The sequence below is a fragment of the Pleurodeles waltl genome, chromosome 5 (genome assembly GCF_031143425.1).
Source record: "Pleurodeles waltl isolate 20211129_DDA chromosome 5, aPleWal1.hap1.20221129, whole genome shotgun sequence".
In the NCBI taxonomy this organism is placed as follows: domain Eukaryota; kingdom Metazoa; phylum Chordata; class Amphibia; order Caudata; family Salamandridae; genus Pleurodeles; species Pleurodeles waltl.
Genome location: NC_090444.1, coordinates 110,314,261 through 110,336,631, shown reverse-complemented (window position 1 = coordinate 110,336,631; position 22,371 = coordinate 110,314,261). Strand labels below are relative to the sequence as shown.

The window sequence follows — 22,371 nt, the reverse complement described above, 5'->3', positions numbered from 1 at the left end:
GCCATCAGCGATGTTGAAACAGATTGAGGCCCTTTAGTGGGGCCATGTTGGTTATGTTCGAAACCCTCTGCCATGTCTTCTGGGCCTCAGGGATCCACGGAGGCCACCAGTTGGGTTACCATCAGCGGGTCTGCCACCTGTGCCTCCTGAACACATCTCGGATACTGCTCCGACTCCAGATCCGACTTCCAACCCGGTACTGAAATCCATGCCCAGTCCCTTGACATCAAAGCCGGCCCCGATGCCGCTGGTGCCTGAGGTAGACTCTGTTCCTATTGTCCTGTCTGACTCCGAGATAAAGCCATCTCGACTCCCACCAATATCACATCTTGATGCTGTTCTGAAGCATCCTGTTCCTTTTCATTTTGCTAGCACTCCAGGCATGCTTTGGTTCACTCTGATCAGATTTAGCCTGCCTTGGAGATGATAATTAAGACAAGGGGGAGTATTTACTAACACATTATGATGATGACGTACAGGAGGCCAGTGGCTTCCAACCCTGCACCCTACATGATGATGTAACTTGCTACAATTGTAGGTAAGGGCTTCACTGCCCCACATAGTGCTACTTAATGCTATATAAATGGTGCAATCCAATATCATTCAACCTAGTGGCTCCGGATTGGGAATGGAGAGTGTGGTACCCAAATTTCCGGGCATGAGCATCTGTCTTCGATTAGGCTACTGCTTTGGCAGGTCTTTCTAGTGACGCAGCAGGGCAGGGATCTGTAACCAAACCTGAACAATATCCATCACCATGCATGATAATTGAGCGACCGCAGTTGACTGCATTCAATCTTTCTCCTGAAGTTGTGGATGCCAACCTGGCGTCCTTCTACAAAGTCTGTCTATGCCGTGTGTAGGGACATTTTTGGAGCCTGGTGCGGCACCCTTAAAACTGGCCCGCTACAGACCAAAATGTTGGATATCTTATTTGTTTTTTCTCTGGCCCAGCAAGGACTTGCAGTGAGGTTTATTTGTCGGCCCTTTTGCTCTTTTTACACTTACCGGAATAGCGGTCTTTGTTTGACTCACTTGTTTCACCCCCCCCCAACCCTTTGTAATGCCAGAGTGGGGCCTTAATTAGGTTCTCACCTTCCTCATCTGCATGCCATTCGAACCTTTGCACAGCTGTCTTCTGCGGTCTTGACTTTAAAGACTGTGTTCCTCCTTGCTGTAACATCTGCCTGCTCCAAGTTCTCTCAGTGCAGCAGCACTACACTACTTTTCCCCAGACAAAGTGGTGTTGTGGAATAGGGCAGCCATTTTGCCTAAAGTTGTGGCTGCCTTTCATGTTGGGTAATCCATCACTATCCTAATGTTCTTTGCTCCACCTCATACCTCGAGAGGACAAGAGACTCCATTGACTGGACTCCAAGAAAGCAATGAGTTGTTACATTGATAGCACTGAAGACCATTGGATGGATGATCAGCTCTTTGTGGGGTTTTCTGAGGCAATGAAAGGTAAGGTAGTGCAGAGAAAGACTTTGACACTTGAATAGTCCTCTGCACTAAGATGTGCAATGCAGTGGCCAAGACACACCCCCAGAGATAATGAGGGCGCATTCTGGGCCAAAGCGGTTACTACTATTTTTCCACATGGAGTGCCTTGCCTGGACATTTGTTAGGCCGCAAAGTGGGCATCAGTGCATACATTCACATATGGGATGGGCATTTCACCTGCATGCTATTGCTGGACTTTCTGATTTGAAACATTCCACACATCCACCACCTTGGAAGGTACTACTCTGGTATCTATTCTAAAGGTGAGGAATTTGCGGTTAGAAGTATTCATCAGAAGAATAAGTTACTTACCTTTAGTAACACTTTTTATGGTGGGTACCCTATGTAACTGCAGATTGCTCACAACCCTCCCAAATTCCTGTGCTGTGGAATGGTCTCTTATGTTCTTCTTTAAAAAAAAGTCCTAATCTAGAAATATGTACACTGGCATTCCTGATTATTGTTGGGCTGTGCATCCAAGGGCGCAGAGAGGGTCACGAAAGAAACTGACATCAGCGCGCAGGGATGGCGTTTATATGCAGCTCTGCTCATCATTTCTGGAGGAGATCAACGCCAATGCAGAGCCTCACGACATCACCTAGTGGCAAGCTGGAGCATTGCTGTTAAATGATTCAGTCGGGCACCTTGGGGTATTCTAAAGCTGTGGAATCTGGAAAAAGACAGGCTATCCTCCAGAAAGAGCATTACCGAAGGTAAGTAACTTGTTCTTCCACTCACTTAACAAGAAAGGTGGAAACCAAATTCAACAAGGCTCATGGCAATTCATGTTCCTTTTTTTTTTTTTTTTACTGTTCTAGAGCGGTTGCTGCACTAAATACACCCTTCGTGCCTTGCCTCCCGGAAGTGAATCCACTTAACAAAATTAAAGCAAATCCTGCCTTCAATTATCAGCTTTATTTCCAAGAGCCGGTGAGTACGCCTGTATTATTCCCAATGATAGCCGATGGTATCGCTTTAAACCCTGAGTCAAATGTTATTAAAATAGTTAATAAATGTTTTACTAAGATTTTAATTGGTACAAAGCATGTATTCCACTGGAGGAAGTAGGCTTCTTGGCTATCCTCTGCTGTTTCATTTGATTCAGTCCTTGGCATTCCTAATTTACTTCCCTCCTTCAAAGACTGCTGACCTTTGACTTCCTGTTTTTTCGCTACTTTCTGGTTGTTGTTGTTGGTGGCATTGCTCAGTCTTTTTAGTCTCAGGGAGGAGCTGATTATGTGGGCTTGTAAATTGTTTTTTATTCTACTGACATCAGAGCCCGGTCTTTCTTGTTTTCTTTAAAAATCACAGCTTGGTAGGGCTGGGCTTGCTATTTTAGTTTTCACCAGTTACTGCAGAATCTGCCTTATCTAGCTTTAGTTCTCTGGGTGATCTGCATTTCCTCACTAAGACTTTATTCTCTCTCACTGATTACAGAGTCTGGCCCGTCTAGATTTCTTCACAGTTCATGACTAATACGGCTTGTCTCGTAAAGCCTTTTTTCTGCCATGCATACTGCAGAGCCTACTTTCTCTAGGTTTCTTCTCTGCCTGCTATGCATGGTGTTGCTGAAAATGTCTTCTTCATTTTTGCCCATTGCAGATCCTGGCTACTCTAGTTTTTTTCACAGCTCACTGGCTGATATGCTGGCCCTTTCTAATTTATTCTCAGTAAGGAACTGCAGAGCCTGGCCTCTATAGCTTTCTTTTCTGCTCACCAACTGGTGTCAATTGCCTCCCAGAGTCTTTCTTTTACCTCTCTCAATGTAAGGCCTGACTTCTGAAGATGTCCTTAATCCTCACTGGATGCTAGGTCTGGTCATCTCTTTCTTTTCTATCAACTAACTGTTGATCCTGCTATCACTCCTTTCTTCATAGCATTCTGGCTGGATGCCCTGCCCTTGCCGAGTCCTTCTTTTAACTCGCTGATTGCCACTCCCTAACACTATATGGTCAGCTCGGTCAGTAGTAGAACTGACTATTGTTACACAGTATGTCGGTGCCATGTTAGACAAGTCCTTCAGAGCATGTGTCTGTGATCCAGAAAGTTACCTTACTATTGAGAGGTGCTGCAACACACATGAAGGGAAGAGGGTGCACTAGCAAATGAATGCAAGTGAGAATGCTGAGTAATCAAGCTGTGCAAAACTTGCACAGTTAAATTTTGGCATGCAAATTGAGGCCACTGAGTGTGCCAATTGGTGGACATCACACTTTTTCAAAGTAAAGGTTATTTTTTACTTGAACGATGGAAACGCTGCGGAAACAACAACAGCCAAGTTCTTGCATCCGGCACAACCAAGTTATAGGCGTTAGAAAGATCAGGACTGATCTCTTCTCTACATGCAGCTATGACGAATCCAGTGCTTAATTTGTAAATAAAAACGTGCCGGTACCCAAAGCTCTCCTCTTAAACGCAGGGCTGCTGCAATTAAATGTGGGAACACGGAATACTGAGGCAGCGTAAACCTGACGCCATCCCGGGCCTCTTCAATCCATTTACAGCCACTCCCCGCCCCTTCAGCTCACTCTTGCAGAGCTCTTCTTTCTCCCTTTGTGACGCTTTTCTGTTTTTCTCTTTCTCTGTCTTCCTCATATGTGTCTTTTGCTGCAGCAAATGCTTGAGGCAGAAAAATAAGCGCCGGTCCACAAAAATAAGTGCCGGTGCTCAGCACCGGAAACAACAAGCACAAATTAAGCACTGGACGAATCTCTCTTGCCGTGGAAGTACAGAGCACCCTTTTTGTCCTCAAACTCCATGGCAATGGGAAATGGCTAAAGGGGGGGGGAGTGAAAGCACCTCACTGTACATAGAGGGGAGAACAGAGAAACGGACTGCAGACTCAGCCAGGTCCTGGAAATTAATCGTACATACATGCCAACCCTCCCGATTCAGACATGAGACTACCGATTTCAAGGCTGGCCTCCTGCCTCCCGATTCATGCATGTTGAACCCCGATTCGGATTGCTGAATCATGATCTGCTGGAAAGAAGGCAAAAGTGAAATGTTGATGCCTGTGACGCATGCTCTCCTCTCCCCCGCCAAGAATTATCTCTGACATCAAAGGTTAACGCTTTGCAATTAACTCTTGGAGGAGGAGATCACAGCGTGTGACAGGCCATGGCATTTTATTTTTGGCAGCTTTACATAGCGCATAAAAACAGAGTTTAGAACTTTTGTTTGTGCTCTCTTATTAAACTACCAAAAATCTAATGCTGATTTTCTGTCACCATACATGCCAACAGACCCCATTTAGGCAGATTGCCTCTGCCTCAATCTAAGTCAATGGGGAAAATACATTCTCTTGACTATGTGCTTTTTAAATCTCCCACTTGCCTGCTCTAAAATGTTAGCATGGATGCGGCTGGGATGCTGGGAGGGGGATAGGGGCTTTCACTTAGTCCACAATTAGAAACTGTCTAATCTGTGTATCAATGATAGGATTACGTGTTGGATGGGATGCCACCTTTATGTTATTTTAAGCGTTTTAGATCTGTTCCATCCCAATCTGAGATGTGTGAGGACCTGGACACTTCTGCTGAACCAAATATAGTATAAACATGAGTAGAATTGCATCAATCGAGTAGTGCATTTCTACATTCGAAGTGGTACCCTGCTATAGGAAGTACACATGAGTTTCTGCTTTGAATACACCCTCAAAAGCAGGGGTTGGTTTAGTTGGTCTACGAGGGGAGGAGCTAAGCCAGATTTTCCAGATAACCACTAAGGAAATGATCCCCTCTATGTATTGTTTGTAGGAGGGTCCTATAGTTAGGGGAGTTTATTAGGCAGACCTAAAAAACTTTTAAAATATTGCTAGACCCGCAGATCTAATGACTTGAATTATATATTCGACTCATGAACTTGACAATTTCATATACAGGAAGGTAAGCAGCACAGGAAGTGTTGCATCAGGAAGCTGAGCAGGCACCCATGAAGTAGTCCCTAAAATAAAATCAGAAGTGCACTATTAATATCCTGCACAGAAGGTACTTCATGGATATCTGCAGCTGAGCTTATGTCATTTGCATCAGTGCATCTACACCATGTTCCATTCTTTGACCCTTCTTCATAATGTTGACATGGCTTCAATTACATGGGTGCAGTTTGACTTGGTAATGCGTGTGACATGGAGGACTTAGACTTCACCATATTTGATCAGTGGAAATGGCTGAAGGTGAAGAGCGGGTATTAGGTCTTCTTTTAGCCAAGACCTCTTGATTTCACTGCCAGCCATCCCTCTTCATCTACTGGTCTGTTGTTACGTCATTCACTTGTTCCGCCCACTAAAGCATACAGCATGGGGCGTTCGGACTGCCCACTTCAGCCGTTGCCTAACTTTTATCGTGAGTGACTGCATTCTGCAACAGCTCAATCACACACAACATAGTTCCCTTCAGTACCAGGGACTAGTAAGGCAACGTGTACTTTCTGTGACCAAAAAGCATTGTGGCTTTTAGCCAATCCTTAATTGACAGGTTGGGGTGTCTTCATTCAGAGTTCAGTGTGAGTGACAATCTGCCATTTATATGAATTCTGCCTGTTTTTCTCAGAAGACGTTGTTGCGCAATCATGCATCTGGCACAGCTTTCCACTCCAGACCTCAATACTAGTTTGTGCTGAAAAATAAAAATCTCACTTTAGCCAAAAAGTGATGGATGTTTGCTTCCCATATTCACCCCCAGACATTGGTGTTGTCCAACATCCCAAGAGCTCGCCAGTCCCACTTCCTAACCGTGCAACACATCTCCTCAAGCATCTACCATCACCTGACCACAGGAGGAAAGGACCCACAGAGTGTTTTAAATTATGATCAAACCGACCCCCCCCAGGATGCTTCGGATCTCTAGGGCATGGGCGGTGAGGGAATGCAGGAGTGATAGAAACCATAGCATCTTCAACTGCTGCATGAATCACTATCCTGTTCCAGAATATTAAGAGGGAGAATGATCCTGTGTTAAAGGGGCTAGAGGGCTTCACTCTTAACTCCACCGCTGGCTGAGACGGTTCCTCCTCCTTCCTGTGTATGTGGCTGTTACTTGTGAAGCCTGTCTCTAAGAAATGTAAGGGGGCAAAAAAGGAATGACCAATGAGCTCACGGACTACATAATGATTAATATTCTGCCCAAATCATCTGAAAAAAAGGACCAACATAAGTTCATAAAACCTGTTTTGTCCTAAATCAAAGCTTAGAGGCTAAACAGGTTCTACTGTCTCTACAGCCACAATCTGAATCAAAGACAAAAAAAAGTTAAGTGTCCCTATCAGATGGTACATGGCCGGATATGGTATGAGGGTTTTCTCTAGAGAAATAAATTTCCTTTGGGCATGCACCTTTAAGTGACAATCATGGCATGTCTTAATCCAGTGACGCTACGACTTAGGCCCTCATTACAAATTGGCTGAAATTCCTGTTGTGGCCGAAGATTCCTATTTTTGGTCTAAACCGTAAACCAGTCATATATTCTTCTATTAGAAGCAGGGAGAAAAGTGGCTGGATAAAGGCCTGGAAAGTGGGAAAACATGCGGAAATTGAACCATTAATACTGAGTTTCCGATGTTATTTCCCCATTCCATGTGGTCATTTACGTTGATAACTCGTGAATCCCCTGTTAAAACTGGGGCTTTTATTACTGAGAGTGCCAGTTTTGCTGCTTCCGGGTCTGGTTTTACCTCCTAGAATTAAAGACCAACATATAATGAGGGCCTTCGTCCCATATATTGACCTTGAAGTAACACTGGACAGGGATGAGAACAGACAAAAGCTCCAGGTGGAACAAGGCAGCTTTGGCAGCCTTTGCTGGGCGTTAGTTTGTTGAACGTCGAGGATGACTCCCTTCAGTCATATCTTGTGGGGTCTCTAGAACTGAGTTCTCTCCAGCAGGGATGACTTGAGGCTCAGGAGGAACAGCTCTCCTCTGAAGCTTTTGTGTCACAGAGGTGCAGTGCTAAGGCTCCCTCTGTTGTTGAGTAAAAGGTGCTTTAGTGAGTCGAAGGATAAGCAGTGACTTGCGGAGCTCATTATCTCTTTGATTTGTCCAGGGGTGTGTCCAAAAAGATTTTTCAAAGTGTGAAACTTAGAATATTTGATAGTGTAGACGGTAGTCATAATAATGTCTGCTTATGAGTAATCGCAGAACACTTGGCCAATATGTGTCAAACTCTTTCCACCTCTTCTTCACCAGGATGGCTATGGCTCTGATCTAGAAGGCCATGAGCTTCACAGACTTGGTGCCTTACCACTAGGCACACAGAGTACACAAGCTTACAGCTAGGCAAGGTGAGTCCATGCTAAATACTGTGTCTCATTCCAGAGAGACCATTAGTATATCCATCTCCAAGACTAGTAGAAGGTTTGTGAGGCCAGTTTGACATTTTCAAGAAGGAGAACCCTAATCATGTTGGTACAATTTTCATACGAGCATGGGTATCACCCCTAGCCTTTCTTTAGGCTGACCTGCACACTGAAATTATGAGAGATTTCTTTTGGGGCTGCTGGGTTGAGACACAGTACTTTTGTGCTGCATGGAAGAGAGCTCACGTCTTCCCTTCCTGTCACAAGCATACGTCTCCCACCTTACCCTTGTGGAAGCATAAGTCATATGTCAATAGGAGCAGGTGCAGATATCCACCCATTGGGCTTGGAGACAGTGGTTTTACTCGATCCCTTTAAAAAAATAGCCCTGTAATTTCTGATAATCATCACCTTGATATTTCCTCCTAAATCCTAGACAAAGTTATTAACGTGTATTTGCAATTGTTTAGCAGTGCTTCATTAATTTTGGATAGCTTGACAGAGTCTAAAGTATCATTTTTAACCCAATTTGATAAGTATACTTTATGACCAAGGTTTTACAAAACTACATGTTGATTTGTTTGCCTTGGATACAAATATATGTATCTTCCAGTGTTGGTTTCTAGGTACCACCACCATAAAGGTCTTAAAATCTAACTGAAATCTGGCTCTGCAGTTAAAAGACTGGACGGTAGTCCTACATCGGTCTCACCCGCAGGCAAGGCCTGACCCAAGGGTAGAATGAGGCACATTAAGACAGGTTAACATTTTCTAAGAACTTGCTTTAAAACTAGCACAGCATTTTGGAGGGTGCTCTGTCCATGTGGACCCTAATACGTTTAGCAATAAAATCCTCACGCAAAGTGTGCTTTTTAGCACTAGAACTCGTATCTGAAGACCAGCATCCCTCACTTGTGTCAAGGGACATGCTACTGGTTGGGCTGGGGCTGTACTGATCTGAATGGTTTCTTCATTGACAATCATACACAAATGCATAAGCAACATAAAAGATGGGGATACCCAATAGAGGCAAAACACAAGGTTGAGGAAAACAAAATATGTGAACTTCACAATGGACAGACCACATTTTTTCCATTCAAACTAACTAATGCCAGTCAGTGGAAGTTTGCTCCACTGGCTGCCTGGTTGTGTCCCAGTAATATATTCTTTGTCCACACATTGTAAGTTTTTGCATTTGTGGGTGTTTGGATAGCAAGTAACTATCGATGAGTCCACCACATAGAACTACCAATGTGGCCTTCAGCAGAGCCTGCAAATGATGGGAGCCCTAAACCTTAAATTTGACTCCTCATTGAAGTCTTTTGCTATGACCAGAGATTTAATGTCCTGTGTCTACATTGCTGAATCATCTAAGGTCTCCTATTTGACTGAATAGCTTAAAGTCCCATTACTTGCCATCTTCTAGGACCAATCAGTAGCATTAAACTAACTTAGAAGGTTCCTCACTCAAGTGAGTGTTTGGAAGTAGAGTGGTTACGTGGGATGTGTATATGGGAAGCTGAATAAAATGCCAAATGCTGAGGGTGTCCGTGCCTCTTAGCAGGGAGCAACGTTGTTGAGAAATTGAACATATCAGGGCCTAAGGGGTGAAGATGGAATGAAAGTTGGTCATTGAGTTGTGGTGAAGTCTACTAAATGTAGCTTGAAACAGTGGTACCTCATTTGTAATAATAAAAAGTGCATTTGCTGTGTAGTGTGGCTATGTGACAGGATGGCTGAACTTCACAGAAGGCGCTAAATGTTGCATGTCCTTCCAGCACATAGCTAAGCCGGTTGCCATTTGCAGAACAGTATCACTGTGTAAATTGCCTTGTTGTGCATCTCGAAACAAGGAAGTCACACCTGAAGGAAACAGATTCTTCACATCAAGGTGTGTGTGTGTTGTGGGGAGGGATGTCAGGAGCTTCGTAGTTAGTCAATTTGAATGCGCACATTTTGTTGTTTAGCGCATAGTGCCAGCTAAATGACTTCTAGGAACTTCCAGTCATTTGGGTACAAAGGAATTCAGCAACATGGGCATGAAGTGTTTTGCCCAGCATCAGCCAATTGAGCAAGTTGTAGCTTGGATGGCCACAGGTCTCGCAGTCAACACTGCCAAACCAGAGCTCTCAACATTCAATGTACTCCTGAGAAACTTTTTGATTATTCACTGAATGATAGCTCTAAAGGGCCAGTTGCCCTATCTGGTTTTAGTATTCAAATTCTGTAAAACAGCAACAATTCCAGAATCCCCTTTTTTTTCGAGTACCAAACGTCACCATATTTCAGCCGCAGAGGTTAACTTAATTTGAGTAATTTATATTATGTCCAGACATTGAAGTATTCCTAACCAGGTCAACCATATCAGACAGTTGACACATACACCAATGAGAGCGAGCAGCTATTGGCTCTAGGACTACTCGCTACTTTGTTTTCCTTTAATTAAAAGCATCTCTGTCTTCAATTCGCTGTTTCCACCATTCTCTGCGGATAATTTCTTAATAATCAAAGTAAACTGCCTTTTCAGAGAAGCAGAATTCTGGAGAAGAAAACCATCAGAAACACCTTCTAGTTAAGATTCCGTAATAGTTGAGCCTGAATGATGTGTGTTCTGCTCCTATAGATTTAAAAGCAAAATCATCTCAGTGCACTAAGGACACATAAGCTAGGTGATCCTCAGAAGATATCTTGCTGCTCCTGCCTGCCCATCACTTCCCTTCTACTGTCTCTTTGCCCAAGGATGGCCTGGACCTTCACTTCCCTTCTACTATCTCTTTGCCCAAGGATGGCCTGGACCTTCACTTCCCTTCTACTATCTCTTTGCCCAAGGATGGCCTGGACCTTCACTTCCCTTCTACTATCTCTTTGCCCAAGGATGGCCTGGACCTTCTGTCTCCAGCACACACACTCTGTAGCATCCCCCACCATGGTGAAGGCTTACATGTCGGACGCTGGACGGACGAAGAATGAAGGGGAAATTAAAGAGTGGGAGATAACTGGTGAACTCTGTGGAGGCCCCTAAGCCGTCAACATTTCGGGGCTCCTCTCGCGATTATCTCCAATACATTTTTAATTTTACTAACCAACAATTTTAATAAACCAGTTTTATCACGCAAAACTAAACACTACACTTACGTAGTTTGCACCGAAGTGTTTTTTCAAGCTGACAGAAGCTGAGCATTTAAGTGTCAGACTGGTATGTGAATCTGATGTCTATGGTTTATGTTCTAAGTTGGTCATACAGTATTTTCTCTATAGTCTTTAATGTAAAGTTTTTGTTTCTTTGAGTTGATTATTTTTTTTTCTATCTTTTGGAAACCATTTAAGAAAGCTTGATTGTAATTTTCTTTCAAGATCAAATCAATATTATTTTGATCTGTTGTCGCGGGGCCCCTGAAAGGAGTGGGCCCCATAGATCGGTGCCTACTTTGCCTATTTGGTAATCCAGCACTGGTCAACTCTGGCAGTCCCCAGATGCCTCAGTAAAAAAGTATTAAAATTGGTTGTCTCTAGCCCATGACCTTGACAACCACAAAGAGGGGGTCTCAACTTTGTCCATCCCTGGTAGTGTACAGAGGCTGTTGTTGACCAAGGCATAAATGTACGATTGGGTTCAGAGGGGGCCATGTATTACCTGAATGTACCATGCCTGGTGTCTGGTGTTGGAAGTCTATATTGTTTTGAAGGTGCCAGCAGAGGTACCAGCATTATTTATGGGACCTAGAAAGTAAAGGTTTGTAAAGGTAGTAGCATTTTTATCCAACCTTGCTTTCCTGGTCAGTTTCCGAGCTGCCTGCAAATGAGTGAGTAAGATTAATCCATATATCCTCATGATTGTTTTATTATTTGATTTGTTGGCTGTTAATTGCAGACCAAAGCGACATTAGGAACTGTCAGTCACAGAATGCTCCCTTTGTGGGCCTGTAACATTAAATATAGCCAGCAGATGAGGCATTCTGATTGGCTGGCTGCTCCCTTTGTGGGCCTGTAAAATCAAATACAGCCAGCAAATGACGCATTCTAATTGGCTGGTTGGCACCGAAAGTCTCAAGAGGTGCTAATTAATGATTACATTGCAGACTTGCCCAATTATGTGGCAATGTGGGAGCATGAGCAGTATCTCACCTAAATGTTTGGGTGAAAATCTCTCTTCTCCTACAGTACTCCCTCAGCGTCTTCTCAAGCATCAGTAGTTGCAAGTTGGCTGTTCAGGCTCCTCCCTTTGTATTTGCCAAAGGAAGCCCAGTGATCCAATGAAATTAGAAAAAAACATGAATACACGTTTTCTGTTTTTCTTTGACTGATTGGGCTTCTCTCAGCAAAAGCAGAATGGTGGAGCTTCTCATCTTAATCTTTCTAGACAAACGTGGGTGAGAAGATGCTCCGGCAGTACTCCCTATTCTAGGTGGGAAGTTGTGGTTATGGCCTTACTGGCCTTATGTGCAGTGCAGTAATGACTATTAATTTCTCCTGTAATGTGTGTCACCTGCGGATTGTGCCCATAATTTGCAGGGAGCGTAATTAACAGCATAACGCTTAATTGCAACTTCACAAAACCCCAATCGCTGTTGTCTCAAAAATTATATTTGGTATCTGACTGTTCCTGATGAAAAGAGGAAGTCAGAGAAGCCATGTTCTCATCAGTCAATCAATCACAGCATTTGTAAAGTGCAGCACTATCACCCCTAAGGGTATCTGGGCGCTGAGGGTGCCGGGTCTCTGTCGAAAAGCCACATCTTGAGCCTCCTTCTGAAGTCCACCAGGGAAGGAGGTGGAGGGACCGGCTGTTCCAGGACTCAGTGTACAGCTCTACATAATTTTGAAAGAATTGCGTTTCCTTTTTTTAGGGTCGAGCCTGCGTTGCATGCGCTCGCGCATGCGTATCGCAGCGAGACGCTTTTGTATTTAGAAAAGGGCTCGGAGCCCTGTCAACTTCACGTCAGTGGTTTTTATTGGTTCTTGGGCTTGCCTAATAAAATCTGCTTGCTTTCATTAGTGGAAGGCAAGCATACGTCATGCCTTTTCCGGTGGCTAGCCCTCCTCGAGCGCAGCGACCAAGTACAGAAAACATGCGAGGCTCGCTGTTCTCCATCGGGCTCGTGGACTTCTTTTTCTCTAATTTACGAGCGCGATCTCGCTTGGCAGAAGTCGAGCGCTTTACATAGTGAAATTTCGGGTTGTGTACACAAATGCACTTTTGCCCGATAGGTGAAAAGTCGGGTTAGGAGTTTACAACGCGATCGGCTCTAACATGAGCAAACGCGAGACCCGATGCATTGTAAATGTGTGTTTGTATTGTTTCCACCGCATCAACCCTTTTTATATTTGAAGAATAGAATTAGAAATAGGACCTCTTTATAGAAGGGAACACTATAGAAACATTGTGGAGATTTCAGCCAGGGCCAATCTCAAAGTCATGGCTAGAAGGGATTGGACTTAGAAGTGAGGCAGACTTTACCACACCCGGTAATTACTGTGGGGGTTCAATATACCAGGCAGTATTGGCCATTTATTCCATCGGGCATTTCCCTGGAGGGTCGGAGCTGGAGCCACTAGAGGTGGGTTTTTGGAGGTCAGCTGTCCCGCTGCTTCCGTTTTCAGCTTCAGGGGTTTGCGGCAGGCACTCGAAGAGAAAGACAGAGCAAGATAGATAAGGAAGATAGAGGCATGAACAGAGGGCAGGCGGGTTTGAACATTTTAGCGCGGCTAGCTTGGACATTTAAACGTAGGCTGGTTTGAACATTGGTACCCGGGCTGCTTTTTGCGCTCCATCCAGTCAACCCCTCTCCCCAGGACCCACCTCACCCCCCGCTCTCCTCCCCCCCCCGCCTTGCGTTACGCCCCCTTTTCGATTTTGGCATTTTCTTAAGGGATGCTCTTAATAATATGACTGGTAATTACAGGGCAAAGCTAAATTTGGTCTGTCAGGCACCGAATCCACCTGTTATGCCCCATTTCCATGAGTTTTAAATAGGAGGCATTTGACATAACCTACGTGCTTAATTTGTGCTTGTTTTTTCCGGTGCTGACCACCTGCACTTATTTTTGAGGGCCGGCGCTTATTCTTCTGCCTCAAGCATTTGCTGAGAGCAAAAGGACACATATGGGAAAGACGGAGGAGGGGAATAACGAAAAAGCGTCACAAAGGTAGAAAGCAGAAAGCTTCAAGATTGAGCTGAAGGGGCAGAGAGTGGCTGTAAATGGATTAAAGAGGCCCGAGGTGGCTTTAGGGTTGCCGCCTCAGTATTCTGTGCTCGCACATTTAAGTGCAGCAGCCGCGTGTTTAAGAGGAGGGCTTTGGGCACCGGCACCTAATTTACAAATTAAGCACTGCATAACTTGCAATACTTAATACTGCAATGCCGGTATCTACCATGCCTGGTAAATACCATACTCGCTTCTGCTCACGACACGGGCACGAGAGGCGCACTGAACCCTGACTGTGCCGTCTGAGTATGGACGGGGCACTCTACAGCACTATAGGGTACAGAAAGCGGCCTTCGGCTGCGTTTGTTATACATTTAAATCTGAGGATCGGCCAAAGGATGCTCAGATCACCGGATGACGCCCCGTCCTTGTTGGAAACAAAGCTCGCGCGCTATCTCGCTCCAAAACAATATAATCATGTTTTCCAGCCCGATTATCTGAGTAAAGCTGATTAGGCGAGACCAGCTTTCTGCATGAATGCTTCAGCTGTCCTTGGTCGCTGCCTTAAATTATAATTAGATATACTAAATCAGGATTTTGTATAACAAAAACATAGTCCAGTTTGGTGAAGGCGTTTTTTTTTTTTCTTACAGTTTTTGTTTACTGAATTTACCTGAAACCATTAGCAAAGTCAATTGTATTTGCGGGCAGAAAAGAAAATATGGAAAAGTTGGTTGAGGAAGAAAAATGCATATGTCAATAATATAATTTATACAAAAAGAATGTGCTTGTGATACTCTTAAAAAAATGCAACAGAAACATTACACATCCTAATTCGTAAGAGGCAGTAACACAAATAATTATTGAACACTTTCCAAGATGGAAGTCTGCCACGTGCTGCATATTTGACAGGTTCGGTAACAGAGTTTGAATCAGCCACAGAAGGAACAGGTAATATATTATGAGGGAGTTCACTCACAGTTACTATGGAGATAGAAGTAGAAGCCGGAGAAACACCACAGGGATTGGTTTCAGGAACATCAGTATGGGGAGCTGGTGCTTATGACGTGACAATTTCTACACATGGGAGGTCATGTTTGAATGCAAGTAACAAAGTGATGATCCTCACTAGCAACTTCCCTTCCCACAGTTTTGGCTACGAGAGGAACCGTGTCATTGGGGACATGTTGAACATATTTTAAGGTCCCAGCATTTTCCTTCCTGGGTGATGACACTCCTTTTTTTGGCCTTCACAACTTTGATGGATCTGTAATATCTAATGCCTCCCTTCTTCATCATCTTAGTAATGCAGACTCTAAAAAAGCTTCCAACTTGTATAGAAGTTTCCATGGCTTTGTGGAGTTCATCATAATGTGATTTAGACTTCTCCTGGTATTGCTTGACTTTGTACCTCAATAAGGTTTCCCCTAGTTCTGTCAGAAAGCTAGATTTAAGCCACCAGTAACAAACTGATGATGTGGGTTCTGTGTCCTCCAATGGCAAAAAGCGAGATTTCCAGTGACCAAATTGGGAGGAAATTCTAGTTCTCCAGAGTCTCTTCTTTATAGTCACACTAAATGGAACTCCTTCGACTTCAGCCAGGTGCACACTGTCATTAAGGGACCTGTTGAATCTTTCTACCAGCCCATTACATTGTTGTCATGTAGGGCAGTGTGAAGATGTTTAATTTTATGTATGGTGAGAAATCCTTTAATTTCTGCAGAGGTCAATTCCCCCTGTTGTCCGTAACAAGACACTCAAGGTGACTCTCCCGGTTGAAAAGATCAATTAGGAACTCTAATACAGTAGTCGTTGTGACCCTTTCTGTGAACATCTCTTCTGGGCATTTGAAATGGTAATCTACTAAACCAAAGGTGTACTGTGTGTTGTAAGGCACATTTTTTAACAGACCAGAAGTTTCGAAACCCATTTTCTTTGACGGCACAGTGGCCACAGAACATTCTGCATAGGAGGCAATGGCTTATCAGCAGACGTTCCCTTACCATATCCATTCCTGGTCACCAGAAATAACTTTTTAGTATGTTTTTTTTCTAATCCGACATTCCCATGTACCCTTAATGACTGTCATTGATGACAGATTCTCTTTTACTCCGTGAAGGAACAGATCTATCATTGTGAAGCACAAACTCACCCTCAACATTAATGAGCTACTTGGTTAAATAGTGGATCACACACTTCATATATTTCATATCCTGCCACAATCCTCGAACTTGGATCAGCTCTGCCTCCTTGTCCTCACAAATCCACATGTCCTCATCTACACCCATACTATTTATGGCACACACATCCTTCACACTTCCAACCACTTCTACATAAGCATCATCAGGGTACTCAGATTACATAATTGCACAGGGAAACCTCTATAAACAATTGGCAGACTGATTAACCTGACCAGGAACACGTTTGATATCAACATTGTATTCTTGAAGTTTCAAACGCAACCTTGCTGTACCAGCAGTATTAACGACTCCACCTCCTTGTGACGGGATATGTGTGAGCGGCTTACGATTGGTTTAGAGAGAAAGTCTATTTCCCCAAATGAAATGTCTAAAGTAGTAACCTGCCCACACACAAGAAGGTCCCTTTCAATAACAGAACACTGTCTTTGAGTGTCATTCAAGGTCTTTGAGGCATACATAGCAGTCGATTGGTTCTTTCCTGACTTTTGGGTAACAACAGCTCTTAACCCGAAGGTGCCTGCATCAACAGTGATAATGCAGTATATTCCACTTGTAAAAGGTTGAAGTGTGCCAGAGCATTGACCACTGTTTATTAATGCAATTGAAACTTGATTTTGTTGTTTTTCCCAGTAGAAAACGGTGTCCTTTCATAAGAGTTTTCTGAGTGGTTCCAATGAGAGTAGCAAAGTTTCTAATAAACTTCCTGTAGACTTCACCCAGCCCATTAAAATACCCAAATCCTTACTTTTCATCAAGATCTAGTCTTGTTTTGATAGTCAACCAAAGATCCTATGCAGTGACAACCCTATCTGTGATGGTGTCCCAGATAATCAACTTGTCTTTTGAATAACATACATTTCTAGGGACACACAACCAAACCTTTCTAGACATTTTCTTGCAGAACTCTTGTAAAATGGTGAGATTATCCTCTAAATTTTAGTAAAGGCCAGGACAACCTCTTGGAAACAACAGATGTTGGCAGCCATTCCCTTGAAGATGTGATACATGATGTTTTGCAAGACGGATGCCGCAGAGGGGAGGCCAAATGGCATCCTTTTGTACTGGAATACTCCAAAAGGAATAACAAATGCTGTCTTTGGTCTTGATTCCTCAGCTAATTCCATCTGATGATAGACGCTACGTAAATTTAGCATGGAAAAGATGACTGCGCCATCCAACATAGCAAGAAGGTGGTGTTAGTGTTTAACACAGGGGATCTGCACAGTCTCAGATTCCCACTGCCATTCTTAGACTGGACAGTAAAAGAAATCCAATCAGCTGACTCAGTCCTTTCAATTATACTTTCTTTCTAAAGATTCCCCAGCAACGTTTGAAGGTCTTTCTTGATAGTGAACAGGACATTTTTCTTTAACTTTATGCATTGAGAAAATCCTTTGAATTTGCCAGTACCATTGTTGAACACTTCTGGGAATGTGTTCTTAATCTTCTGTTCCAGGTTCTCTTCAGTAATCGTCATTGCAGGATCTGAAGTACACAGTCTGAGCCTTATGTTAAGAGATCTTTGGTATTTTGGCAGATATGCCCTTGAATACCACAGCGGCAGTGAAGTACACATTGAAATGTATCACAATTCCTTTAAGTAACAGCTTTGAAATTATAGTTCCTTAGGCTTCTGATTTTAATAGAGAATAGGGTTTCAAAAATATTTTTAGAAATGATGGTAAAGGGTGAACCAGAATCTGCCAGGAATGAGACGTCAACACTATTCACTGTACAAATGCACTTTGGCAGCTTTTAAGGCTCATTGGACAAAGACCTGCATTCTTCTAACACCATGAGCACCTTGGTCTTACTATCTGGTATTTTCTCGTTGTCAGCATCTACATTATGAATGCTGTCACCTGTAATACAGTATATGCTATTTGTATTTTTCCAGAGCTGTTCTTTTCTCAGCGCATATTGGCAAAGTGTCCCAGATGTTTGCAGACACTGCAGACATTCTTCACAGCTGAACAACTTTACAATGTGTTATATGTGAATTACTTCCATACCTATAGCATACATACTTAGCATCCCTCTCTTTTGTTTCTCCAAACTTCCTTTGTACGTTTTTCCACTCTTGAAACACACTTCACCTAATTTCTTATTCGGTTTGCCTTGATTTTCTTCATTGACTCACGACATGGATTGTTCTATAGCTTTAGCAAACTTAACACCTCTGCCAGTGTTGGGTCGTCCATTAACCAAAGATGTTCTTGGCTGCGTTTACAGTAAGTGTTGACCATGAATTTGTCTTGAATCATCTTGTCTGTTGTGGGTCGAAAATGACAACAACAAAAGAGAGTTCTAAGAGCAGTCAAGAAGTTTCTCAAAACTTTCATTGCTTTTTGATGCCTCATGTAAAAATAGAATCTCTCAAGCATCTTACTAACTGTGACTTTAAACCGTTTTTCCAATCTCTACCAAGCGTCCTCAAATTAATCATAGTCATCCTCTCCTACTGGAGCCTCAACTTTGGGAAGAGATCTAAATATTTCTTGACCTTCAGAGCCAAGAAGATGCAAGAGAATGTACTTCATTCTGTCAACTGCCATCCTTTTGGCACCTACACTAGTCAGATAAACAAGGAGCTCTTCCTTCCATCTTTTTCCACTCTCCGGGTAGTTCTCCTCTATTTTATAGAAATTTGTAGGCTGAATCAAATGGCGGTGCTTCATGGAACAGTATGAAGAATAATGTAGACAACAGCACTAAGAAATCACAGGGATGAAAAAGTGAGTGAAGCAATTGAGGAAAAAGCCAGTATAGCAGTGTTGTGGCAAATGTTGAGAGGGAAAATAAGAGACTCAAGGAATTCACAAATCGGACAGTTCCATCAGCAGTCGAAGCACAACACCAGGAATGAGGATTAACTGAAGGTCCTCCGGAACATGTGATTTGTACATTGTTCAACATGAATGTCTAAAATAATAGTTGTACTGTGTTCCCTCCTCAGCTACAATACAAACATCAGTAGCCATCTCCAAGATGGCCACCTTGACAAACATAACACTTGGGACGCCGTGAGGAGAAAGAGATGTTGTCTTACAGGAATGTTAATCCCTGTATTATTCTGGAGAAGGTGGGGAGAAAGAACAAGGCCGATCAATAACTGGAAGTTCCACCTACCTCATAGAGACATGTATCAGGAGGTTCTTCTCGGGGAGATGTCCTCCACAGTGTGGGACATACACAGATCAAGTGTTGCCACAAACTTCCCTGTCGCCGGCCCACCTCATTGAAGCTGTGGCAGGCAAGGGATATATCCAGCTCCTCGTCTCCAGGAAATATAGTATGGGGCAGGAATGGAAATACGTAAAAGCTACTTTTTATTACAACTTGAGGTCGGCATCATCCGTTCCAACAACGGTCACTCACAATGAGCACTCATAACCAACATTCTAGGTTGATCATCATCAGACCTAGCTAATGGGATGAAAGGAGGGGCAAGGAAAAGGGTTGAGGAACACTGGAATGAGAGGGAAGAATGTATATGTGAACAATTTAATTAATCCAAATTGAATGTGCTTGTAATACCCTGACAAAGGAAAACAACAGGAATATTACGCAAATGTGTTATTTCTGTATTTAACTATATAGATGTTGCAATGGATTCCCAGGGAGGATGCTCATGCTTTACATCATGGCTTAAGCAGCCTGAAAGTATGTGCAATGAAGAATTCACTGATTCTTTGCTGTGCACAGGCTGTGTGTGTAGTGAGGTGTATACATGTGGCCACAATCATTTTAAAGGTGTGGGAATTGACTGCATTCTTGTCTGCGTACCATGCTTTAAATAGGCAGATAGTGTTCGGTACTGAGTACCTGCACTTCTTTAATTTCAATGGGAGTGTACCTGCACCTTCTCAGCACTGCTGTGGTACATTCATTGGGAGAGTACTGGCATTTCTCAGGAGCAAACAGGTGCTCTAAAGAGTGAGTACCTGCACTTCTATATTTAAAGCACTGCTGCCAATCCTGGGAAAACAGACTCTGTTCACCTTTTGGTTCTGCTATGCTCCGGCATTGAGACTGCTTCCATCTACGATACATGAGTCCCAATGCCAAAAAATTGCCACATTGTGAATGAGACTTCTGAGTGAGCTCGCAGAGGTCTGTGTGTCCACTGTCTTTTTGTTGTTTATCTGTGGACAGCATCCATATTACATCTCGCACTTACTGTTTGATACTAAAAATATTTTCAAAATGATGAGGGCACTAAAGGAACTATGGGCTACATGTACGAAGCAGTTTGCACATTGCAAACAGCGCATCTGTCCGTTTGCGATGTGCAAAATGCACTTTGACATGTTCCAACCCATTTTTGCGATTCACTAAACTATTTACCGAATCACAAAAAGGAATTGTGAGTCGCAATTAGGAAGGGGTGATCCCTTCCTAATTGCGACTCGCAGTCCCATGTATGATTATTTGGTGACCGTGAATGTGGTCGCAAAACAATTGCAGTTATCACCAGTGTCACACTGGGGCTAACCCATTCGCAAATGTGTGAATGTCAGTAAAAACTGTTTTTCAGACGTTTCATTTTTTGTTTTTGAATGCATCTCGATTTCCGTTAAAGAAAACGGGCTGCATTTCGGAAAAAAAAAACTGCTTTATTTAAAAGCAGTCACAGACATGGTGGTCTGCTGTCTCCAGCAGGCCACCATCCCTGTGAGGGCTGCCATTCCCAATGGGGTCGCAATTTGTGACCTACCTCATGAAAATTCATGAGGTGGGCATTTGCAAACCTCTTGTGAATCGCTAATAGTGTAATTGACACTATGCAACATAAAGTTTTACAACTCCCAAATTGCGAGTTGCAAAACCAAACCTTGGTACATGTAGCCCTATTTTCTGTGTACACATCTTCTAATGTTCACAGTCATTTCTCGGGCACACACCTTCTGCATACACAGATCCAGATAAGGTGGTCAAGCCTTCTCCTAACTTACTCCTAAAACATGGAGCCAGCTGCCGCTGTGCATCAGCGCTTTCTCCTTAGTTATTGAATTCTGCAAGAACCTGAAGACCTGGCTCTTTACCCATCCCGAACCTGGCTCAGCCCATACAGCTCCTGCTTCCACACCAAACATGCTCCCTGGTGAGTGGTGCGTGATACAAATCCATATACAAAACTTAACGAAATCAATGGGCATAATGATCAGAAAACATAAATAAGATGAGGCACCCTTTGCCACAGGACATTGGACCTGACTGATGTGGGGAGGCATCTGCTTCCTCACTCGTTTGGAGTCCAGACTGTGACCCTCATTATGAACACGGTTGTGTTTACCGCTGTGTTCAGGCTGGTGGTCATTTCACTGACTGCCAGCCCCCCTGGGACCCCGCCAGCTGCATAAAGAACATTCTGCTGGTCCGGGACATTGCCGGTCAATGCCTTTGTGCGGCGGGTGCAGCTGCACCCGTCGCACAAATCACTGCCCGTAAATCGGGCAGTGACCTGCGCGAAGGGGCACTGCACATGGGCCCCTGCACTGACCATGCCAAGTGCATGGGCAGTGCAGGGGCCCCAAGGGGGCCCCGGAGCACCCCTTCCGCCAGCCTTTCCCTGGCGGGGGAACCTGCCAGGGAAAGGCTGTTGCCAGAAGGGATCATTATCCGAGGGGCAGTGCTGCTTGTAGCGCTGCCCTGTCGGACAATGATTCCCTCCACCGTCTGGCTGCCTGTCAGTGGCAGCCTGGCGGTGGAGGAGGGCCACCTATGGCAGCCCTCTCTGTGTTGTTTATATGGCGGTTCAGACCGCCATGCCGGTGGCGGTCTTTTCACTCGCCACCAGCATGGCGGCCTGAACTGCCGGGGATCATAATGACCCCCTGTGTTTTGAATTGAAGACTGGAGGGGATGTGCTTACTACTGAGGAATGCAGACTCTTGTACGCAACAGGCAGAAGATGGAAGGTTCAGAATTTGTATTTACAATGATTAAAGCAGTTAGAAAAATAGTGAAGTCCATAATAGGGACTGCTAGCAGAAAGAGCATGCCTTGGAAGGCTTAGTAAGGTATTGTCCAAAGTCTTCGTAGTAAAGGGGCAGTTATGTAAATCTTGATGTTATGCCATTTAGAATGAAGAGCCTTTGTACAATGAGGACCTTAACTGAAGCTTTGACATGGATAGGATGCTCGTTTTGGTACAGGCAGTGTTATACAGTGGGGAAATCACTTTCTAATTGATGGCACTATGAAAGCAATAGTAAATGTAGT

The 22,371-nt window shown here is 43.7% G+C and overlaps 1 protein-coding gene across 1 annotated transcript in view; it reads left to right on the top strand.

The window, feature by feature from the left end:
• Nucleotides 1-22,371, top strand: part of EPHX2 (epoxide hydrolase 2) — a 634,386-nt gene that overhangs the window by 428,725 nt on the left and 183,290 nt on the right. Inside the window, exon 12 of the mRNA XM_069233731.1 lies at nt 2,322-2,433. Coding sequence (XP_069089832.1) covers nt 2,322-2,433 — 112 coding nt within the window. The remainder of the gene's footprint in view (nt 1-2,321; nt 2,434-22,371) is intronic.